Source organism: Balaenoptera musculus, chromosome 2 (genome assembly GCF_009873245.2).
Source record: "Balaenoptera musculus isolate JJ_BM4_2016_0621 chromosome 2, mBalMus1.pri.v3, whole genome shotgun sequence".
Lineage (NCBI taxonomy): Eukaryota > Metazoa > Chordata > Mammalia > Artiodactyla > Balaenopteridae > Balaenoptera > Balaenoptera musculus.
The window spans coordinates 112,195,954-112,217,894 of NC_045786.1; the positions used below are offsets into that span (position 1 = coordinate 112,195,954).

The 21,941-nt window shown below is 38.7% G+C and overlaps 1 protein-coding gene across 2 annotated transcripts in view; it reads right to left on the minus strand.

The window, feature by feature from the left end:
* Positions 1–4,758: 4,758 nt before the first annotated feature.
* BAZ1A (bromodomain adjacent to zinc finger domain 1A) overlaps positions 4,759–21,941 on the minus strand; it is a 92,253-nt gene continuing 75,070 nt past the window's right edge. The window contains exons 22-28 of one of the 2 annotated variants that reach the window (XM_036842337.1): positions 15,838–15,873; positions 12,750–12,997; positions 12,431–12,657; positions 10,456–10,925; positions 8,658–8,800; positions 6,197–6,284; positions 4,759–5,743 (exon numbers count right to left, since the gene is read on the minus strand). In XM_036842337.1, the coding sequence (XP_036698232.1) occupies positions 5,547–5,743; positions 6,197–6,284; positions 8,658–8,800; positions 10,456–10,925; positions 12,431–12,657; positions 12,750–12,997; positions 15,838–15,873 (1,409 nt within the window). In that variant the 3' untranslated portion in view covers positions 4,759–5,546. The remainder of the gene's footprint in view (positions 5,744–6,196; positions 6,285–8,657; positions 8,801–10,455; positions 10,926–12,430; positions 12,658–12,749; positions 12,998–15,837; positions 15,874–21,941) is intronic. The other variant, XM_036842338.1, reaches the window with a different exon arrangement.

Sequence of the window (21,941 nt, forward strand, 5' to 3'; positions counted from 1 at the left end):
GGTCAAAAGGAGAGAGGGGACTCCAGTCTATATGTCCTATCAACCTCCCAGAATCCTTCTCGCTGGAATCCATCTTGGCTGAGCGATGCACACCACCAGGAAGGACCCTGAGTCAGAGTGACTGGCCAGAGACAACCCGGAAACCAACCCCATTACCATAAAACCTGAGACTGCGAGCCACATGGCAGAGCAATCCTCCTGGGTTCCCTTACCCTGCTGCTCTTCCCCCCGGGGTGCTGTTTCCCAATAAAGTCTCTTGCTTTGTCAGCACGTGGTGTGTCTCCTTGGACAATTCATTTCCGAGTGTTAGACAAGAGCCCACTCTAGGGCCCTGAAAGGGGTCTCCTTTCCTGCAACACTCCTACACTTCCTATTATCCAATGTATGAAAAGTTTGCTGATATATTTTTAGTTTTCTAGTTGTTTACAGCAGGATGTCAAATCCTGCACCAATTCCTCCTCCGTGGGTGGAAGCAGAGGACCAGCATAGGGTAGTTGCTAGGTTTCACTGTGGGACTGTATGCGATTGCTCAGGGACTACACATATAGAGCTAGATTAAAAGACAACCAAGGATGAGAGTACAGGTCAATCTCGACTTTTAAGGAGTGGCCAGAGCAAGGACCAGTGAAAGCAATTAGGAGTTCTTCCTATTTGTCAAACACCTTTGTTTAAATTATCTCTATGTATTATTATTCATTCTAGATCAGGGATCAGCAAACTACAGCCTGCAGGCCAAATCTGGCCCACCACTTGTTTTTGCAAATAAAGTTTTACTGTAATACAGCCGCACATTAATTTATGTATATCTCTGGCTACTTTTGTGCTACAATGGCAGAGTTGAATAATTATGTCACAGGTAGATGGTTGTCAAAGCCTTAAATATTTCCTATCTTGTAGAAAGTTTGCTGAGCCCTGTCCTAGAGGACTGTGGGGACTGAACAGTGAAAAGTGCATGGGATCAGGCAAAAGAAGAAATACCACAAGAAGCCAAGGCAGGAAAATATTTAAGGTTAAATGTCTATTAGCTGTAGAAATGCTACACCACCCCATTATCCAATTTTTAGTTTTTCACTCTTCTGATCATTAGATCATTTTTAATGATCTGATTACAGAAGCAGTTATATACATGAAAATGACTAGCTGTTTAAGTAAATGCAGGACTGGTGTATCTGAGAGAACGGTTCCAAATGAGGTGAGTCCTAGACACAGTGGAATACTAGACAGCACACAGATGAATATAGTATCACAATGTATTCCACTAAGTGAAAAAAACTGCTTAAAATATGATTTGTATACCACGATCCCATTTTTGCTGAAGAAAATAATCTGAAAAATTATACATCAAATTTATTTCTTATATATTTATTGTTTTCTATTTTTTGGACAATAACCATTAATTAATTTTATATCTAGAAGTAAATTTTTCATTTTACTGGGGAAAAAAATAATTCACCTCTAATATTGACCAAATCAAAGGCTTAAATCATAACCTTAAATTTTACACAGAGATTTGTCCATCAATACTCTGAATGTATTTCCTCAAATTTCTTTGATAGGAAGAGTTACTGGTTCCCAAGATAAAACTTTAACTGAGAAAAAGAATGAATGGAAAGATTATAAAGGGTTGCTCAGTCATTTATATACCATTAAATTACTTATACACTGATGTTCCTGCATATTTTTTCTACAGGTTTGCTTTGATATCTTTACTTAATACTACAAGTTCTCTTCAACAGTGAGTATAAAGGCTAATGTGGAATTTGCAGCTTAAGTACAATCTTCCTCTTGTTAGTGAAATTAACCTAAGCATTCTGCCCATTTTTCTGAAATCAAACAACTTACCCACGTGTGTAACTCACCATACCTCCTTTTCTCTCAAGAAAAGGTCTAAAATTTTAAAATATTCTAACACTGGAAAAAAATAGCAAACAAATAAGAGACTGAATGATATTGCAAGAACTGCTACCTTCAAAGCTTGGCATAGGTATTAAATTTCTGCTTCTCACACGTTTCTGCATATGCTTAAATATTAATAAGGACCCTGTAGCCAAAAATACATGGTAACTAAATCCAAAGTTCGGAAGACTGCAGCTTTTACAATACAAATGCACCCTTCAGTACATGAATAAAGAACATTAGGACAGAGATCCTGAGAACTACAAATAAAAAAGGAAAAGAGTCATGTGTTTACAATGAATATTGCTCCAAAAAATGCGATGTAGATTATTATCTGACACGAATAAACGTACATATACATTCTCTATTTTCCCTTTTGTCCACCCTTTTACAGTGTTCACAAAGATAAGTCTGCATATTTCTCATCTTCTTGGAGGCACCCTAGTGTACCAGAAAGATGGAACGTTGACAGCCTGGTATCATTTACTCTGTGATCTCGGGCAAGTACTTAGAAAAACAAAATCCATCTGAGTCTAAACCTCATTTGAAAAATGGAGAGAATAACAACAATAATAACAAAACCAATTGCTTTATTTATTTATTATTATTTTTAAAATAAATTTATTTATTTGTTTTTGGCTGCGTTGGGTCTTCGTTGCTGAGCGTGGGCTTTTCTCCAGTTGCGGCGAGCGGGGGCTACTCTTCGTTGCGGTTGGCGTGCTTCTCATTGCGGTGGCCTCTCTTGCTGCAGAGCACGGGCTCTAGGCGCACAGGCTTCAGTAGTTGTAGCATGAGGGCTCAGTATTTGTGGCTCACAGGCTCTAGAGCGTAGGCTCAGTAGTTGTTGCGCACAGGCTTAGTTTCTCCGTGGCATGTGGGATCTTCCCAGACCAGGGCTCGAACCAGTGTCCCCTGCATTGGCAGGCGGATTCTTAACCACTGCGTCACCAGGGAAGTCCTTGCCTTATTTAACATAAAAAGCATTTCCCATAGTTATTAGATACAAAGGATTAAAAACTTTTATATTAATGGGCTTGGTATGTAGCAGGATGTGTTAATTCCTTTCCCTTCTGGCACTCTCTTGCAATTACAAATCAAGTGCTGTTAGAAATATAATTCATCTGAACTCAGTAAGAGATACCCAACTGACTGAAATGTCTCCTTCACTGTCTTAAGTTTTCTCAATCATGTTTTTGGTCTACTTGTTCCATTATGCAGTCCTCTCTCCTTGAATAAAAATGTAAAAGCAAAACAGAAGTCAAATAATGCTGACTGCTTTCTTGATCATGGCAATGTGACATTCTCAGCCATTACCATACATCCTTGTGTGTTAACCTTGTTGCTCTGTAAAATCTCAATTACTGCAGATATGTATGGGAATAAATGCTGCTTTTTGTATATAAGACAATCTGGCTGGGAGGTTAAAAGGCAATGTCCTGGGAGTTCCCTGGTGGCCTAGTGGTTAGGATTCTGGGCTTTCACTGCCATGGCCCGGGCTCAATCCCTGGTCGGGGAACTGAGATCCTGCAAGCTGTGTGCCCCCCTGCTCCCCAAAAAGTCAGTGTTCTATTTTAACTGAGTCTGAGAAAGGCAACATATAAGATAAATTGCATGTTTTAAGACTGACTTTCAGACTGAATAATTCAACAATTAGTTGATCAGAAATGACCCCTTTTTATGTTTATTGTCTTAGAAGAAAAACAAATATAAAAGTTACTTGTTATTAAAGAGTGAAGAATATTAAGTAATCAGGTAATTTACTATTAAAATGTAATTATATTTTAGAATTCTCTTTTGAATATTTAAATGCTTTTTTTTTTTCTTTTTGGCCACATGGCTTGTGGCTTATGGCTTATGGGATCCTAGTTCCCTGACCAGGTATCGAACCTGTGCCCCCTGCAGTGGAAGCACGGAGTCCTAACCACTGGACCACTAGGGAATTCCCTTAAATGCTATTAAGTAAAACTTTCTAAGAAATTTGGTTATTGGCATATGAAATTATTACAAATTTACCAACGGTTACAGATATGAACATATTCATGTAAAGAAGCCAGGGAATTGATCATCTCAGAGTATATGAAAAAGAAATGAAAGCAAAGAGGGATAACTTCCCAAACAAATGAACCTAGTTAATTATTTATTTATTTTTGGCTGCGTTGGGTCTTCGTTGCTGCACGCAGGCTTTCTCTAGTTGCAGTGAGCGGGGGCTACTCTTTGTTGCAGTGCACGGGCTTCTCATTGTGGTGGCTTCTCTTGTTGCGCAGCACGGGCTCTAGGCACGCGGGCTTCAGTAGTTGTGGCACGAGGGCTCATAGTTGTGGCTCGTGGGCTTAGTTGCTCCACGGCATGTGGGATCTTCCCGGACCAGGGCTTGAACCCGTGTCCCCTGCATTGGCAGGCGGATCCTTAACCACTGCGCCACCAGGGGAGTCCCCAAATGAACCTCGTTAAATCCTCAGGATTTTAGATGAGAAAATAGAGGAATGGTTCTGTTTCCTGACTCCCTAAAAGCCCTACAGAGGATACCTGACTTCCTTCTGCATCCTAAAAAGGAACAGCTATTCCTCCAAAACTGAGGCCCCTATGTTTTCCATACCTAGGAAAGAGCATTTATTTTATTTTAAAAAAATTTTCAGGGTTGTGGGCGTATTCCAAACTTTCTTTTCTCTTTTTAATGAGAATCCCTGCCATAGAATGTTACTGTTACTGATGGGAGGTATCTTACTCCTCAAGGGTTTGGGCAGAAAAAGATTCAAATCACTGCTATAGAGACTCAGGTACAATAAAACATTGGTTCCTATGGTCTATTTATCACATGTAGAAGTCCAATTCTGATTTGTAAAAAATTCCAGAAATTCAGAATATTTGAAAAAAAAGCATCATTTTACTTGTACACTTAAGTTGTACATAGAAACTTATAATACAGTTCTGTAAAACTGAAAGAATTGCCAGGGAAAAGGGAGGGTGTTACCTTTTATTGACTGATCATTAAGGAAGTTAGAGAAATAAAACAAAAACACAATAAAATGTTTAAAAAATTAAAGGACATTTTCCAGGTACAAATTTTATAAATACAAAACAAATTCACAAATTACTTTGAATGCTAAATAAATATCTAGTTAATAAACTCAGACTCAATACCTCCAGCCAGCACTGGTACAGCACTTCAAGGAATAAAGTTGGATTCATTCATGTATAGTGTTGAAAGAACCTGCTCATTAAACAATTCTTAGACGTATACACTTTTTTCTAAACTGTGCTATCATGGAAGATTTATCTGTGTAAATAAATCTCCCTTAATACCACACTTCTAAAAAAAAAGTCAATGACAAAATAAATCATAGGTGAAAAAATATTTTTTGAGATACTGGGACACATGAATGATCTCAAAATGCACAAAAATCTCTGTAAACCAGCCAATACATCTATCAAATTTATTAGATACTGAACAAAACTGTAGCAAAGGAAATCTTTCCTACATTCTCCTGAGTGCTTAATATTAAAGTTGAGAATATAGTGCAGGCCACACTTCAATGTGGTCAATCAGTTGTTATTGCTTTATACATATATGTCTGCTTTAGAGCATGATTTAATGTTCCATTTTCATGAACAATATGTTTTCTTCAAATATATCCTTTAGAAAGACAAAATCAGATTCGTGACTTTTTTGCAGCTGGTGGTGTGCTAACTTGATCCACACTCCCAGGTGTGACGTTGAGTCCAAGTTTTTGAGCCTGAATATGAAAAAATGCTTGCAGCCTAGTTCCAGCTTTTGCTTCACTTGTGTTACGAGGGTTGTACTCAAAGCAGTTCGAAAACATTAACTCAATATCATCGATAAACTCAGCTAGAACGAAAAAACCAAATGAGATTAGAATGAAAGAAAGTAAATTATAAATACAATCTTTGTATCATATCTGGAAATGTCATTAAGAAAACAGAAGTCCACATTTTTCTTTAGAAATTGAAGACTCTGAAACAAGGTGGCAGAACTGAAGCTTAAAATTGTTTATAAATACTTTAAAAAACTGTTTTATTGAAATTATACAATTATTTAATTAGATGTATTTTATATAACTGAAAAGAACATCTATTAAGATGAGATTCTATAAAATATCTTTAACTCATTCAATCCCCATCCATCTTTCATTTCCATATATGCATACACATAAGCATTTTAGGGATTTCTTGGGATGCCATCTACACAATTATGTTAATATACATCATTTAAATAAAAAGAAAAACAGCCTTTACCTCCTTAAAGGAAAATAATTACCAGAGAAAAACATAAATTACTCACATGCTAGTTTATATTCACATTTGTTCACTTTTTCACGAATTATATTTAAGGCAATGGGCTTTTTGATGATGTCATAATAGTCTGGGACCTGTAAAATAATTCAAATATATCTCTCCTATAGAAAATTTATTGAAGATAAGTAGTCAAATACATGCAAGTTTTGCCCTTAAAAGCAACTGAATATTAACTTCTGAATACTATTATTCCATTAAAATTACATAATACATTTCAGTCATTGTAATGTTGTAAAAGCTTATTTGATACTATAAAAAATGTTAATGTATTGTGAAAAACAGATTATGGGTTTGCTTGTGTGTTCTCTTCCTTTCTCTGTCTTTCTCTCTATATAGATACATAAATGTATTTATAAAGAAATTTCTGTAATGACCATGACTGAATTTGTAATAAAGAATAAAATACATGTAACAAAACTTAATTCGGCACAAAACTACTCAGGAAAAATAAGTTACAGTCCAACTGCGAGTTAATTTTTTTGTTGTTGTTAAATATTTATTTATTTTTGGCGGCATTGAGTCTTAGTTGCGGCATGTGGGATCTTCTGTTGCGGTGCGTGTGCTTCTCTCTAGTTGCCCCACGTGGGCTTAGTTGCCCCGTGGCATGTGGGATCTTAGTTCCCCGTCCAGGGATGGAACCTGTGTCCCCTGTGTTGGAAGGTGGATTCTTTTTTTTTTTTTTTTTTTTTAAATATTTATTTATTTATTTATTGCTGTGTTGGGTCTTCGTTTCTGCGCAAGGGCTTTCTCTAGTTGCGGTGAGTGGGGGCCACTCTTCATCGCAGTGCGCGTGCCTCTCACTGTCACGGACTCTCTTGTTGCGGAGCACAGGCTCCAGACGTGCAGGCTCAGTAGTTGTGGCTCACGGGCCTAGTTGCTCCACGGCATGTGGGATCTTCCCAGACCAGGGCTCGAACCCGTGTCCCCTGCATTGGCAGGCAGACTCTCAACCACTGCGCCACCAGGGAAGCCCGGAAGGTGGATTCTTAACCACTGGACCACCAGGGAAGTGCCAGAGAGTTAATTTTTATAAGACGCTATTCAATGTTAATTAATCTTTCACATTCTGGTTCTAGAATTCTCAAAGTAGAATTCTGACGATGTCACTTTTTCATTCAGAAACCTTCACCTGATACTGACAAGTTAGGCCCTTTACAATCTAGTTGTGTCTGAGGCCCTCTAACACACCCTCTGCTCCATTCAAACCATCCATCATTCCCATATTCTCATTTCTAGGTCTTAACTTGTTGTCCCCTCTTCCTAAAATGTCCTCATTCCATTTCTCACTGTTGAAATTCCATCTTTCTTCAGTGACCAGATCAAATAGTTCTTCCATAAAAAAACTTCCTAATTCCTGCTATTCCTTCCTCCTGAAATGCTCAAATCAATTCCTTCTCTTCTCTACTTCTGAAAGACCATTAAACTTCTAGTATAACTAACACTGTCCTACCTCTGCTATGGCACATCACATTCTGCCATACCTATATATAAATAACAGCTCAAATCCCTTAGTTAGGTCAGGCTATCTCTGTTATTCAAGAGTACCCATCTTTTACATCAGTGTTTCTCAAAATGCTGTCCCTGGACCAGCACCATCAGCATCATTTGGGGACTTGTCAGTAATGCAAATGGTTGGGCATCATCCCAGACCTAGTGAAACAGACTGGGGTGGGGCCCAGTCAGCTGTGTTTTAACAAGCCCTCCATTGACTGTGGTGTATGCTGAAGTTTAAGAAACACTGTTTTACATAATAGAAATGCCAATAATGGTACTCAGTTGAATCAACTCCATTCATATTCATTACACAGAATAAAAAGTGAGGTTATTTCAACACATTGTCATCATTTATGAGAATCAGTCACAGGGGCTTCCCTGGTGGTGCAGTGGTTAAGAATCCACCTGCCAATGCAGGGGACACGGGTTCAAGCCCTGGTCCGGGAAGATCCCACATGCCATGGAGCAACTAAGCCCGTGCACCACAACTACTGAGCCTGTGCTCTAGGGCCCGCGAGCCACAACCACTGAGCCCGCGTGCCACAACCACTGAGCCCGCGTGCCACAACTACTGAAGCCAGCGTGCCTAGAGCCCATGCTCCGCAATGAGAGAAGTCACCGCAATGAGAAGCCTGTGCACCACAACGAAGAGTGGCCCCCGCTCGACGTAACTAGAGAGAGCCCACATGCAGCAACAAAGACCCAACGCAGCCAAAGATAAATAAACAAATTAATTAATTAAAAAAAAAAAAAGAATCAGTCACAGGACTAGAAGGGACTGAGGAGACTATGCTAGCTCCATTTTTTTTCAATATAGGAACAAACGTTCCACGATTTGTTTTGTTTTTTAAGTAGACAGTGACTAAACAAGTATTTTGACTACCTTAAAGTTGCCATGCAGACTAAATCAGATAATACACATGAATACATTTTATAAAGTCTAGTAGTATTACCTGGATTTTAGAAACGAGTTTCAAAAAAGGCCAGCTGTCATCATGCCGTACCAATTCCACAACAAGTTGTTCAAAAGCGGACAATTCATGAACTCCTCCCTGTCGACCTGAACTCCTTCGATTAAGTGTCATAGGAGATGATTCTGAATAAACAATTATGTTAACTTTAGGTGATGACAAAACAAAATATTTGATCACCATAAGCTAATCAGGACATATAAATACAAACTAAATTCAAACAGAAAATCGACACTCTACACACTGAGATGTTAAACTGACTTACATTCTGAGAGATAGGTAAATCTGGACCAAGTATTCGTTATTTCCTTTCAATCTTAAAAATTTCCAATTGAAATAAACACTCATTGGGAACAGATTGTAAAAAGAGCGTAATACAAAAGGAAATTCTAGAACACAAAGTTTGTGGGTTGTTACTCCATTTTATTAAAAATATGTTTTTAACTACAGTAAAATGAAATCCTCTGGCATTTCCTGAAATACAACCTTAGGAAAATAACCTCTTCAGATTTAGAAACTTGGCTTCTTTATAAATTACCTTGCATAATAGAAAATATTTCTCAATGATGAAATAAAAGATTATTCTTATAAATCTAACTTTATATGGAGAATTTTCTTAAAGCAAAATGCTTTCTCATAAAATGTAAGGTATATAATGAGATCTAAGGTGAATGAATTAGTAGAAAAGAGTAGTATAGTCCATATATAGATCTAGGTGTTTAAATTCTCTGCTTAAATGTTAATCCACACATTTCCCCCTTTATTTGTCCTTAGAACCAGGCTAGTAAGTTCACAGATCAATTAACAACAACAATATTTTTTTCAGCAGAGTTTTTTTTTTTTTCTTTCTTAAAACAAAAATGCTTCAGGTGTACTATTTTCCAAATAGCTTGGAGTTCAGGATTGGGGAAGAGCAAAACACATAAGGGGACAGGAAAAGCTAAATTAGATCTCGGTGCAAAGTTACCTGATACTACCCCCACCCCGCTGCCAAACCTGACGACCTGGCGACTGCATTATGTTCCATTCTTCCATCAGTGAATTCCTTAATCCTGTCATGGGTTTGAATAACTATCTAAAATTCTTCAAAGAACAGTAGTAGCATTTTTTATGTTTAACTTCATTTTTTGAAATATCAAAGTTTTACTACTACTGACATTAAAGAAAAAAGAGGATAGGATTAGAAATAAATGGGTAAAGAGATTATTACATGGATAAATATTACCAACAACTTACATAAGTATATATAATATATAAACAATTTATATAATATATATATAAATATTAAAACAACAATTATCAGAATCAAAAAGACAGCTGGTAATCACTCCCTAACAATATTACTGTTCCCAACTCTCCCTGCCCCGAAATTCAGTATGTCAGGTGGGAACCTTATCAAAGTACCTAATGTAGCTTGTCTAGGTGATGATAAGTACATGTGTTTTGAAGGAAGCAAAGGTGGAAGAGAATGAAACGTGTTATAATGTGGTATACTGAGGCTGTTCAAGTATTGGCCAAATCTCTCCATTAAACACAGAACACTGTTTGCAAATTTCTTACAACTACCCTACTACACTAGTAGAAATACTAGTACCGTAGTTTACCTTTATTCCAAATACCTGCCCCTTCCTTGAACATTATGCTTCAGGTCAGGTTGCTCCCTAATAACTCTGTATAGTGGACAGCCTTTCAAAAATGATACAAAGTATCTCAACATTCAATCTTTCCAAATTACTCAATTTTCTTAGGTAAGAATAGCTTAAATTAGACTTCTTCATACCTGTAGATTGTCTTTTCCTGCCTCTTCTCTTGGATTCACTATCTCGGAGAGAAAGTTTTGAAGCAACATTTAGAGATCTTGACTGCTCACTTGACTTTGTGGCAATGACTCTGAAGTTAGGGAAGTTGGGACTATTTTCTGGTGTATTATTAGCACTTTTCCTGCCTCTGCGTTTTCTACGAGGACGAAGTAGTTCCACGAATACATCTGCTTGCAGTGGGCCATGACTCTGGCGAGTAGAACGACTGGCAATTCTTAAAGATTTAGTTTCTGTAGGAGGAGCAGATTTTATCTTTCTTAGGCTTCTACCAGTAGCTTTAGAAGAAACAGTTGTTTTTGGTGTACCCTGCTGACTCCTTGAAGTATATCTTCCAGGATCTTGTCGTTGGCCACGACTTGAGAAAGAAGAGCTAAGTCTCCCTCTTGTTTTAATTGGTAATGTAACTTGTGTTCTTCTTCGTTTTGGTGGGCTATAAATAGTGTTAGAAAACAATTATTGTACAGACCAATGATGAACATATGAATTACTTCTATCCCCCTTGTTCTACTACTCAGCCAATGAGTTCTACATACATAACTTTTGTGTTACTGAGACTTATCCTGTACTCAGTTCTTTAAACTTAGAATCAACAAACTCTTCATGGAAATCTAAAATGTGCTTTCATATATTTCTTTGTAATGCAAAGACAATGTTTAATAATTTCTTGGTAACTCCAGGACATCATCATGAAAATCAAATCCTAGGTTGTGATAAACTGTAATAAAATTCTCAGGAGAACCGAAAAAATGGACTTAATCATGTTGAAAAACTTAAAATGCAAATCTTTTGTCTCCTTATGCTACAGGAGACTGTCACTTTTCATTACTATTGATACTGAGGTAATCTACAGTTCTGGCCAATGGATCCCACAAAAGTAGGCCTTAAACCTACTGTTCCTCAACACTAAGCCAAGAATCTCTTTGCCATCTTTTGATTCTTACTGTAAGATACAAAACTAGATTCAACCCTTTAATTGCCTTTAAGTTGTAGACAAGGATGATACAACCCCATTAAGCCTCCTTATATCCATCTCCCCCCATACCTGAACTTCCAGTTTACTTAAAATATTTCCAAAAATTCTCCAAGTTCTTTATCATCCTTATGCTTAACACAATACTGTCATTACAAGCTACAGGGAAAATGGCTCCTGCTAGTTGGAGCTATTGAACAACTTGTTTAAAGTAGAGGGGGTGGCTCTCTCTACTCATCCTCCTCAGTCTTTGGCCTTTTTGTACTGTGTTGGTTCTAGGTTGCCCTTGCTTCACATTCATTTTCTTGATTCCACAAGAATGGAGCTCAAACGTTAAAAACAAGGGGAGGTCTTAGGGACAAATAAAGGGAGACTGCCCCAGTGCTGCCACGGCAGGAATAACCAAAGCCGTTCATTAGGCCTGGGTGACACAGCTTGCTAAGCTGCAGAATACTTGGCTATACAGTAGTATAGAAGTTGTTTCTAGGTGCTGATGTGGTACGAGTATAAAAATACAATGTGCTTCCTGGCATTTCTCTCTCTCTCTCTGTAGTCTGCCAAGATCACTAATATTTGGGTATAACTCCTTGAGAAAAGCAAAAGAGGCATTGGGAGCTGCATTCATCTCTATCTCATGAATATCCTCTGGACTGCTTATTTGCTGCTTTCAGCAAAAAACTAAGTAATATCAACCTTGATGTGGCTCTGAATTGACATCCTAACCAAACTTAAACTTACACTTGATTTTATGATCTGGCTAAATTCACAAAGTGACTATACTCCCTTGGGAATAATTTCATATGTTTATAATACATAAAAAGCAAGGGGAACTTTATGACACTATATTGCACACTAGTTTTTTGTTTTTAAATTATGGGCCCCAGCCATTCCATTTGCATTTGAAAAGTCAAGAGACTGTCTAGTTAAAGACTCGAACTCTCATTTTATTGCATGGTAGGACTTACCTGACATCTTCCTCTTCTTGAGAATCATCTTCATCTTGTTCTACCTCATACTCTTCCTCCTCACTTTGACCCTCTTCATCATCATCATCAACTTCATCATCCTCACTTTCCATACTATCTTCCATCTCGTCATCACTTTCCAAGGATGGTCTCTGTCTAGAGGAGAGTCTTCTAGAACGTTGCTTTGGCCGACACTCTGGACAAAACCAATCTCCTTCAGGCACAGTCTGATAAATCACATAAATGATTATTAATCATCTGTCACTCAAAATCTCAGTGTCTCAATTCTAATCTGAGAAGCAGAAGAAGAAAAAAATACCTTGAGCTTTGGTCGAACACAGTAGGTATGATGACCCCGATCACAGCCATCACAAAGTACCATGTTTTCAGCATCACCCTTCTTTCGGCATATCTTGCAACGGGCGTTCAGTATAGACTTAGACCATATTACACTACGATCCAAGGTGGAGAGATGAAGAAAGACTTGGGATAGACTGGCAGAAGAAAGGAGAGACTCTCTCCAACGGTCCAGGACTGTTTTATAAGAACGCCCACTGTCACTGGCATCTTAAATGAAAAGGGAAAGTGATTAAACTTCCTAGGCAAACCCTAGATATCTCCTAGAACTATTTTCTTGGTAGTGTAAATAGGTTGGAATTCACAGTTCTTCTCTCCTAATACTTCACAAAAAGACCACGTTGATATTAAAAACAAAAACCTCGTGTTAAAGAAAATTTGCTGAGCCACATCTTATTTATGACATAAGGAATTACTTAAATCCGTAAACCAAATGCTGGGGGATTTCAATAGTTAAAAGAGAAAAATAACTTAGGCAATGTATTCTCAATCTAGTAATCTAGTTCTTTGTATCAAATCTTGACGTAATTTAGAAAGCTCGCTATATATGATTACAAGTCAGCTACTATTCATTTGAATCAAGAATGTTACTGCCTCATTTCAGATAAAAGATGGACTGCTCTCTAAGTATAAATCATATTTAAGGTTTCTTTTGGGGATAATGAAAATGTTCTGAAATTAGATAGTGGTGGATGGCTGTACAACTGTGAATATACTAAAAACCACTGAACTGTACAATTTAAAAGGGTGAATTTTATATATGCGAAATATATCTCAATCTAACTTATTAAAAATATCGATTATGTATAAATGCCAATGATATTGTCTTCTATACCTAAGAAAGTATTATTTTTAAAATAAGGTAAATTAAAAAAATGTTAATACCCCCTTAAAAAGAACTTTCAGCACCAATTTTTATACGGAAACATTTGAACCTATTAAGAGTCATTTAGGAAGTTTTCAAGATGGCGGAAGAGTAAGACATGGAGATCACCTTCCTTCCCACAAATACATCAGAAATACATCTACATGTGGAACAACTCCTACAGAACACCTACTGAACGCTGGCAGAAGACCTCAGACCTTCCAAAAGGCAAGAAACTCCCCACGTATCTGGGTAGGGCAAAAGAAAAAAGAAAAAACAGAGACAAAAGAATAGGGATGGGACCTGCACCAGTGGGAGGGAGCTGTGAAGGAGGAAAGGTTTCCACACACTAGGAAGCCCCTCGCGGGCGGAGACCGCGGGTGGCGGAGGGGGGAGCTTCGGAGCCACGGAGGAGAGCACAGCCACAGGGGTGCGGAGGGCAAAGCGGAGAGATTCCCGCACAGAGGATCGGTGCCGAGAAGCACTCACCAGCCCGAGAGGCTTGTCTGCTCACCCGCCGGGGCGGGCGGGGGCTGGGAGCTGAGGCTCGGGCTTCGGTTGGATCGCAGGGAGAGGACTGGGGTTGGCTGCGTGAACACAGCCTGAAGGGGGCTAGTGCGCCACAGCTAGCCGGGAGGGAGGCCGGGAAAAAGTCTGCAGCTGCCGAAGAGGCAAGAGACTTTTTCTTGCCTCTTTGTTTCCTGGTGCGCAAGGAGAGGGGATTAAGAGCGCCGCTTAAAGGAGCTCCAGGGACGGGTGTGAGGGGCCGCTATCAGTGTGGACCCCAGAGATGGGCATGAGACGCTACGGCAGCTGCTGCAGCCACCAAGAAGCCTGTGTGCAAGCACAGGTCACTATCCACACCTCCCCTCCCGGGAGCCTGTGCAGCCCGCCACTGCTAGGGTCCCGTGATCCAGGGACAACATCCCCGGGAGAACGCACGGCGCGCCTCAGGCTGTTGCAATGTTACGCTGGCCTCTGCCGCTGCAGGCTCGCGCTGCATTCCGTACCCCTCCCTCCCCCTGGCCTGAGTGAGCCAGAGCCCCCGAATCAGCTGCTACTTTAACCCCGTCCTGTCTGACTGAAGAAAAGATGCCCTCAGACAACCTACACGCAGAGGCGGAGCCAAATCCAAAACTGAACCCCAGGAGCTATGCGAACAAAGAAGAGAAAGGCAGATCTCTCCCAGCAGCCTCAGGAGCAGCGGATTAAATCTCCAGAGTCAACTTGATGTACCCTGCATCTGCGGAATACCAGATTAGACAATGAATCATGCCAAATTGAGGAGGTGGACTTTGGGAGCAACGATATACATATATTTTTCCTTTTTCTCTTTTTGTGAGTGTGTATGTGTATGCTTCTATGCTTCGTTGTGTGATTTTGTCTGTACAGCTTTGCTTTTACCATTTGTCCTAGGGTTCTGTCTGTCCATTTTTTTTTTTTTTTTTTTTTTAGTATAGTTTTTAGCACTGTTATCTTGGTGGATTTGTTTTTTGGTTTGGTTGCTCTCTTCTTTCTTTTCTTTTCTTAATTACTTTTTTTTCATTTTTAACAATTATTTTTTATTTTAATAACTTTATTTTATTTTACTTTTTTCTTCCTTTCTTTCTTTTCTTTCTCCCTTTTCTTCTGAGCCGTGTGGCTGACAGGGTCTTGGTGCTACGGCCAGGAGTCAGGCCTGTGTCTCTGAGGTGGGAGAGCCGACTTTAGGACATTGGTCCACCAGAGACCTCCCGGCTCCACGTAATATCAAACAACGAAAGCTCTCCCAGAGATCTCCGTCTCAACGCTAAGACCCAGCCCCACTCAACGACCAGCAAGCTACAGTGCTGGACACCCTATGCCAAACAACTAGCAAGACAGGAACACAACCCCACCCATTAGCAGAGAGGCTGCCTAAAATCACAATAAGGTCACAGACACCCCAAAACACACCACTGGACGTGGTTCTGCCCACCAGAAATACAAGATCCAGCCTCATTCACCAGAACACAGGCACTAGTCCCCTCCACCAGGAAGCCTACACAACCCACTGAACCAACCTTACCCACTGGGGGCAGACACCAAAAACAATGGGAACTACGAACCTGCAGCCTGTGAAAAGGAGACCCCAAACACAGTAAGTTAAGCAAAATGAGAAAACAGAGAAACACACAGCAGATGAAGAAGCAAGGTAAAAACTCACCAGACCAAACAAATGAAGAGGAAATAGGCAGTCTACCTGAAAAAAAAAATCAGAGTAATGATAGTAAAGATGATCCAAAATCCTGGAAATAGAACGGAGAAAATACAATGTTAACAACGACCTAGAAGAATTAAAGAGCAAACAATGATGAACAATGCAATAAATGAAATTTAAAATTCTGTAGAAGGAATCAATAGCAGAATAACTGAGGCAGAAGAATGGATAAGTGACCTGGAAGATAAAATAGTGGAAATAACTAGCGCAGAGCAGAATAAAGAAAAAAGCACGAAAAGAATTGAGGACAGTCTCAGAGACCTCTGGGACAACATTAAACACACCAACATTCGAATTATAGGGGTCCCAGAAGAAGAAGAGAAAAAGAAAGGGACTGAGAAAATATTTGAAGAGATTATAACTTGAAAACTTCCCTAATATGGGAAAGGAAATAGTCAATCAAGTCCAGGAAGCACAGAGAGTCCCATACAGGATAAATCCAAGGAGAAACACTCCAAGACACATATTAATCCAACTATCAAAAATTAAATACAAAGAAAAAATATTAAAAGCAGCAAGGGAAAAACAACAAATAACATACAAGGGAATTCCCATAAGGTTAACAGCTGATCTTTCAGCAGAAACTCTGCAAGCCAGAAGGGAGTGGCAGGGCATATTTAATATGATGAAAGGGAACAACCTACAACCAAGATTACTCTACCCAGTAAGGATCTCATTCAGATTCGACGGAGAAATTAAAACCTTTACAGACAAGCAAAAGCTAAGAGAATTCAGCACTACCAAACCAGCTTTACAACAAATGCTAAAGGAACTTCTCTAGGCAGGAAACACAAGAGAAGGAAAAGACCTACAATAACAAACCCAAAACAATTAAGAAAATGGTAACAGGCACATACATATCGATAATTACCTTAAATGTAAATGGATTAAATGCTCCAACCAAAAGACACAGACTGGCTGAATGGATACAAAAACGAGACCCACTTCAGACCTAGGGACACATACAGACTGCAAGTGAGGGGATGGAAAAAGATATTCCATGCAAATGGAAATCAAAAGAAAGCTGGAGTAGCAATTCTCAAATCAGACAAAATAGACTTTAAAATGAAGACTATTACAAGAGACAAAGAAGGACACTACATAATGATCAAGGGATAAATCCAAGAAGGAGATATAACAATTGTAAATATTTATGCACCCAACATAGGAGCACCTCCATACATAAGGCAAATGCTAACAGCCATAAAAAGGGGAAATCAACAGTAACACAATCATAGTAGGGGACTTTAACACCCCACTTTCACCAATGGACAGATCATCCAAAATGAAAATAAATAAGGAAACACAAGCTTTAAATGACACATTAAACAAGATGGACTTAATTGATATTTATAGGACATTGCATCCAAAAACAACAGAATACACTTTCTTCTCAAGTGCTCATGGAACATTCTCCAGGATAGATCATATCTTGGATCACAAATCAAGCCTTGGTAAATTTAAGAAAATTGAAATTGTTATCAAGTATGTTTTCTGACCACAATGCTATAAGACTAGATAGCAATTACAGGAAAATATCTGTAAAAAATACAAACACATGGAGGCTAAACAATACACTACTAAATAACCAAGATATCACTGAAGAAATCAAAGAGGAAATCAAAAAATACCTAGAAACAAATGACAATGAAAACACGACGACCCAAAACCTATGGGATGCAGCAAAAGCAGTTCTAAGAGGGAAGTTTACATCAATACAAGCCTACCTCAAGAAACAAGCAACATATCAAATAAACAACCTAACCTTACACCTAAAGCAATTAGAGAAAGAAGAAAAAACCCCCAAAGTTAGCAGAAGGAAAGAAATCATAAAGATCAGAAATAAATGAAAAAGAAATGAAGGAAACGAGAGCAAAGATCAATAAAACTAAACGCTGGGTCTTTGAGAAGATAAACAAAATTGATAAAACACTAGCCAGACTCATCAAGAAAAAAAGGGAGAAGACTCAAATCAATAGAATTAGAAATGAAAAAGGAGAAGTAACAACTGACACTGCGGAAATACAAAGGATCATGAGGGATTACTACAAGCAACTATATGCCAATAAAATGGACAACCTGGAAGAAATGGACAAATTCTTAGAAAAACACAACCTTCTGAGACTGAACCAGGAAGAAATAAAAATATAAACAGACCAATCACAAGCACTGAAATTGAGACTGTGATTAAAAATCTTCCAACAAACAGAAACCCAGGACCAGATGGCTTCACAGGTGAATTCTATCAAACCTTTAGAGAAGAGCTAACACCTATCCTTCTCAAACTCTTCCAAAGTATAGCAGAGGGAGGAACCCTCCCAAACTCATTCTACGAGGCCACCATCACCCTGATACCAAAACCAGACAAAGATGTCACAGAGAAAGGAAACTACAGGCCAATATCACTGATGAACATAGATGCAAAAATCCTCAACAAAATACTAGCAAACAGAATCCAACAGCACATTAAAAGGATCATACACCATGACCAAGTGGGGTTTATCCCAGGAATGCAAGGATTCTTCAATATATGCAAAACAATCAACATATTGATTAACATACTAACAAATTGAAGGAGAAAAACCATATGATCATCTCAATAGATGCAGAAAAAGCTTTTGACAAAATTCACCACCCATTTATGATAAAAATCCTCCAGAAAGTAAGCATAGAGGAAAGTTACCTCAACATATAAAGGCCATATTTAACAAACCCACAGCCAACATTGTTTTCAATGGTGAAAAGCCGAAACCATTTCCACTAAGATCAGGAACAAGACAAGGTCGCCCAGTCTCACCACTATTATTCAACACAGTTTTGGAAGTTTTAGCCACAGCAATCAGAGAAGAAAAAGAAATAAAAGGAATCCAAATCGGAAAAGAATAAGTAAAATGGTCACTGTTTGCAGATGACATGATACTATACATAGAGAATCCTAAAGATGCTACCAGAAAACTACTAGAGCTAATCAATGCAGTTGGTAAAGTAGCAGGATACAAAATTAATACACAGAAATCTCTTGCATTCCTATACACTAATGATGAAAAATCTGAAAGAGAAATTAAGGAAACACTCCCATTTACCACTTCAACAAAAAGAATAAAAAACCTAGGAATAAACCTACCTAAGGAGGAGAAAGACTTGTACTCAGAAAACTGTAAGACACTGATGAAAGAAATTAAAGATGATACAAACAGATGGAGAGATATACCATGTTCTTGGATTGGAAGAATCAACATTGTGAAAATGACTATTCTACCCAAAGCAATCTACAGATTCAATGCAGTCCCTATCAAACTACCAATGGCATTTGTCACAGAACTAGAACAAAAATTTTCACAATTTGTATGGAAACACAAAAGACCCCGAATAGCCAAAGCAATCTTGAGAAAGAAAAACGGAGCTGGAGGAATCAGGCTCCCAGACTTCAGACTATACTACAAAGCTATAGTAATCAAGACAGTATAGTACTGGCACAAAAACAGAAATATAGATCAATGGAACAGGATAGAAAGCCCAGAGAGAAACCCATGCACATATGGTCACCTTATTTTTGATAAAGGAAGCAAGAATATACAATGGAGAGAAGACAGCCTCTTCAATAAGTGGTGCTGGGAAAACTGGACAGGTACATGTAAAACAATGAAATTAGAACACTCCGTAACACCATACACAAACGTAAACTCAAAATGGATTAAAGATCTAAATGTAAGGCCAGACACTATAAAACTCTTAGAGGAAAACATAGGCAGAACACGCTATGACATAAATAACAGCAATATCCTTTTTGACCCACCTCCTAGAGAAATGGAAATAAAAACAAAAATAAACAAATGGGACCTAATGAAACTTAAAAGCTTTTGCACAGCAAAGGAAACCATAAACAAGATGAAAAGACAACCCTCAGAATGGGAGAAAATATTTTCAAATGAAGCAACTGACAAAGGATTAATGTCCAAAATTTACAAGCAGCTCATGCAGCTCAATATCAAAAAAACAAACAACCCAATCCAAAAATGGGCAGAAGACCTAAATAGACATTTCTCCAAAGAAGATGTACAGATTGCCAACAAACACATGAAAGAATGCTCAACGTTACTAATCATTAGAGAAATGCAAATCAAAACTACAATGAGGTATCTCCTCACACCAGTCAGAATGGCCATCATCAAAAACTCTAGAAACAATAAATGCTGGAGAGGGTGTGGAGAAAAGGGAACCCTCTTACACTGTTGGTGGGAATGTAAATTGATACAACCACTATGGAGAACAGTATGGAGGTTCCTTAAAAAACTAAAAATAGAACTACCATATTACCCAGCAATCCTACTACTGGGCATATACCCTGAGAAAACCATAATTCAAAAAGAGTCTTGTACCACAGTGTTCATTGCAGCTGTATTTACAATAGCCAGGACATGGAAGCAACCTAAGTGTCCACTGACAGATGAATGGATAAGGACGATGTGGCACATATAGGCAATGGAATATTACTCAGCCATAAAAAGAAACGAAATTGAGTTATTTGTAGTGAGGTGGATGGACCTAGAGTCTGTCATACAGAGTGAAGTAAGTCAGAAAGAGAAAAACAAACACCGTATGCTAACACATATATATGGAATCTAAGGAAAAAAAAAAAAAGGTCATGAAGAACCTAGTGGCAAGATGGGAATAAAGACACAGACCTACTAGAGAATGGACTTGAGGATATGGGGAGGGGGAAGGGTAAGCTGGGACGAAGTGAGAGAGTGGCATGGACTTATATATACTACCAAATGTAAAATAGATAGCTAGCGGGAAGCAGCCGCATAGCACAGGGAGATCAGCTTGGTGCTTTGTGACCACCTAGAGGGGTGGGATAGGGAGGGTGGAAGGGAGACACAAGAGGGAGGAGATATGGGGATATATGTATATGTATAGCTGATTCACTTTGCTATAAAGCAGAAACTAACACACCATTGTAAAGCAATTATACTCCAATAATGATGTTAACAAAAATAAAATAAAAACCACCACCAAAAAAAAAAAAAAAAATAAGAGTCATTTAATTGGATGCCATTAATCTAGGCAGTCTCTCATTGTACATTGGCCTGTGATATCCACCTTCGATTGATCTTCAATACTGCAACTACCTTAGTTTTCCTAAGACATTACACTTAATTATAAAGGGCCTACCACATCATGTCAAAATTCTGCAAGATACATGACTCCACACACAGTTTGGTCCTATCACACCATATTTTCTACTATTATCCTCAAATAAAACCTCATGTGCCGTGTCATAATAATTAAGAGAATGTAGGCTATGGAGTCAGTCTGTCTTGAGGTTGAGTACTAGCTCCCCTATGTGAGCCTGGGCAAGTTCCTCAACCCCTCTGTGCCTCAGGTGCCTCAGCAGTAGTATGTGGTTAGTTTATGCCTCTGAGGGCTGTTGGGAAGATTAAATGAGATAATACATATAAGACATGTAAACTGTCTGTCATGGAGTAAATGCTATTGTTGTTATCATTATTCCTCCATCATACTGTTCCTCCAATACGCAGTACTTTAAAAGATATGAAACAAATCTATTCTATGGCCCCTGACTTTAAGAAAATTTTAATATAGCTGGGAGGGTGAAGATATACACAATGAGTTGAAGTCATAAAGCAACAGACCTGCCAAACACTAGTGGATCTCGAACTTCTGTCTGACTGTTGGGCAGGGAGGGAGAGACAGGACATGAAACCCAGGGCCCACTCAATGTGGTGAGTCCTCTCTTAAAAGTTAGGACCCCCAAAGGCTACACCTGAAAGCATCAGGGTGGACACAGCTGCTACAAAGAAAGAGGTAGCAAGTAAATCGGCTCATCTGGACCTTGGTGTTGGGTGGAAAGGGGAAGTAAGTCTACTACTATGTAACTACAAGCAAAGCCTTGAACAGGTTTAAAACCTGAAAAAACACAAACTAAGATTTTAAAGTGGTCCAGGATTCATAGTGACCTCAGGTAAATGGCAGAAACAAGGGCAAATCTTTGCAAATGCTCTCTGAAGAAATTTCCATAGATTAAG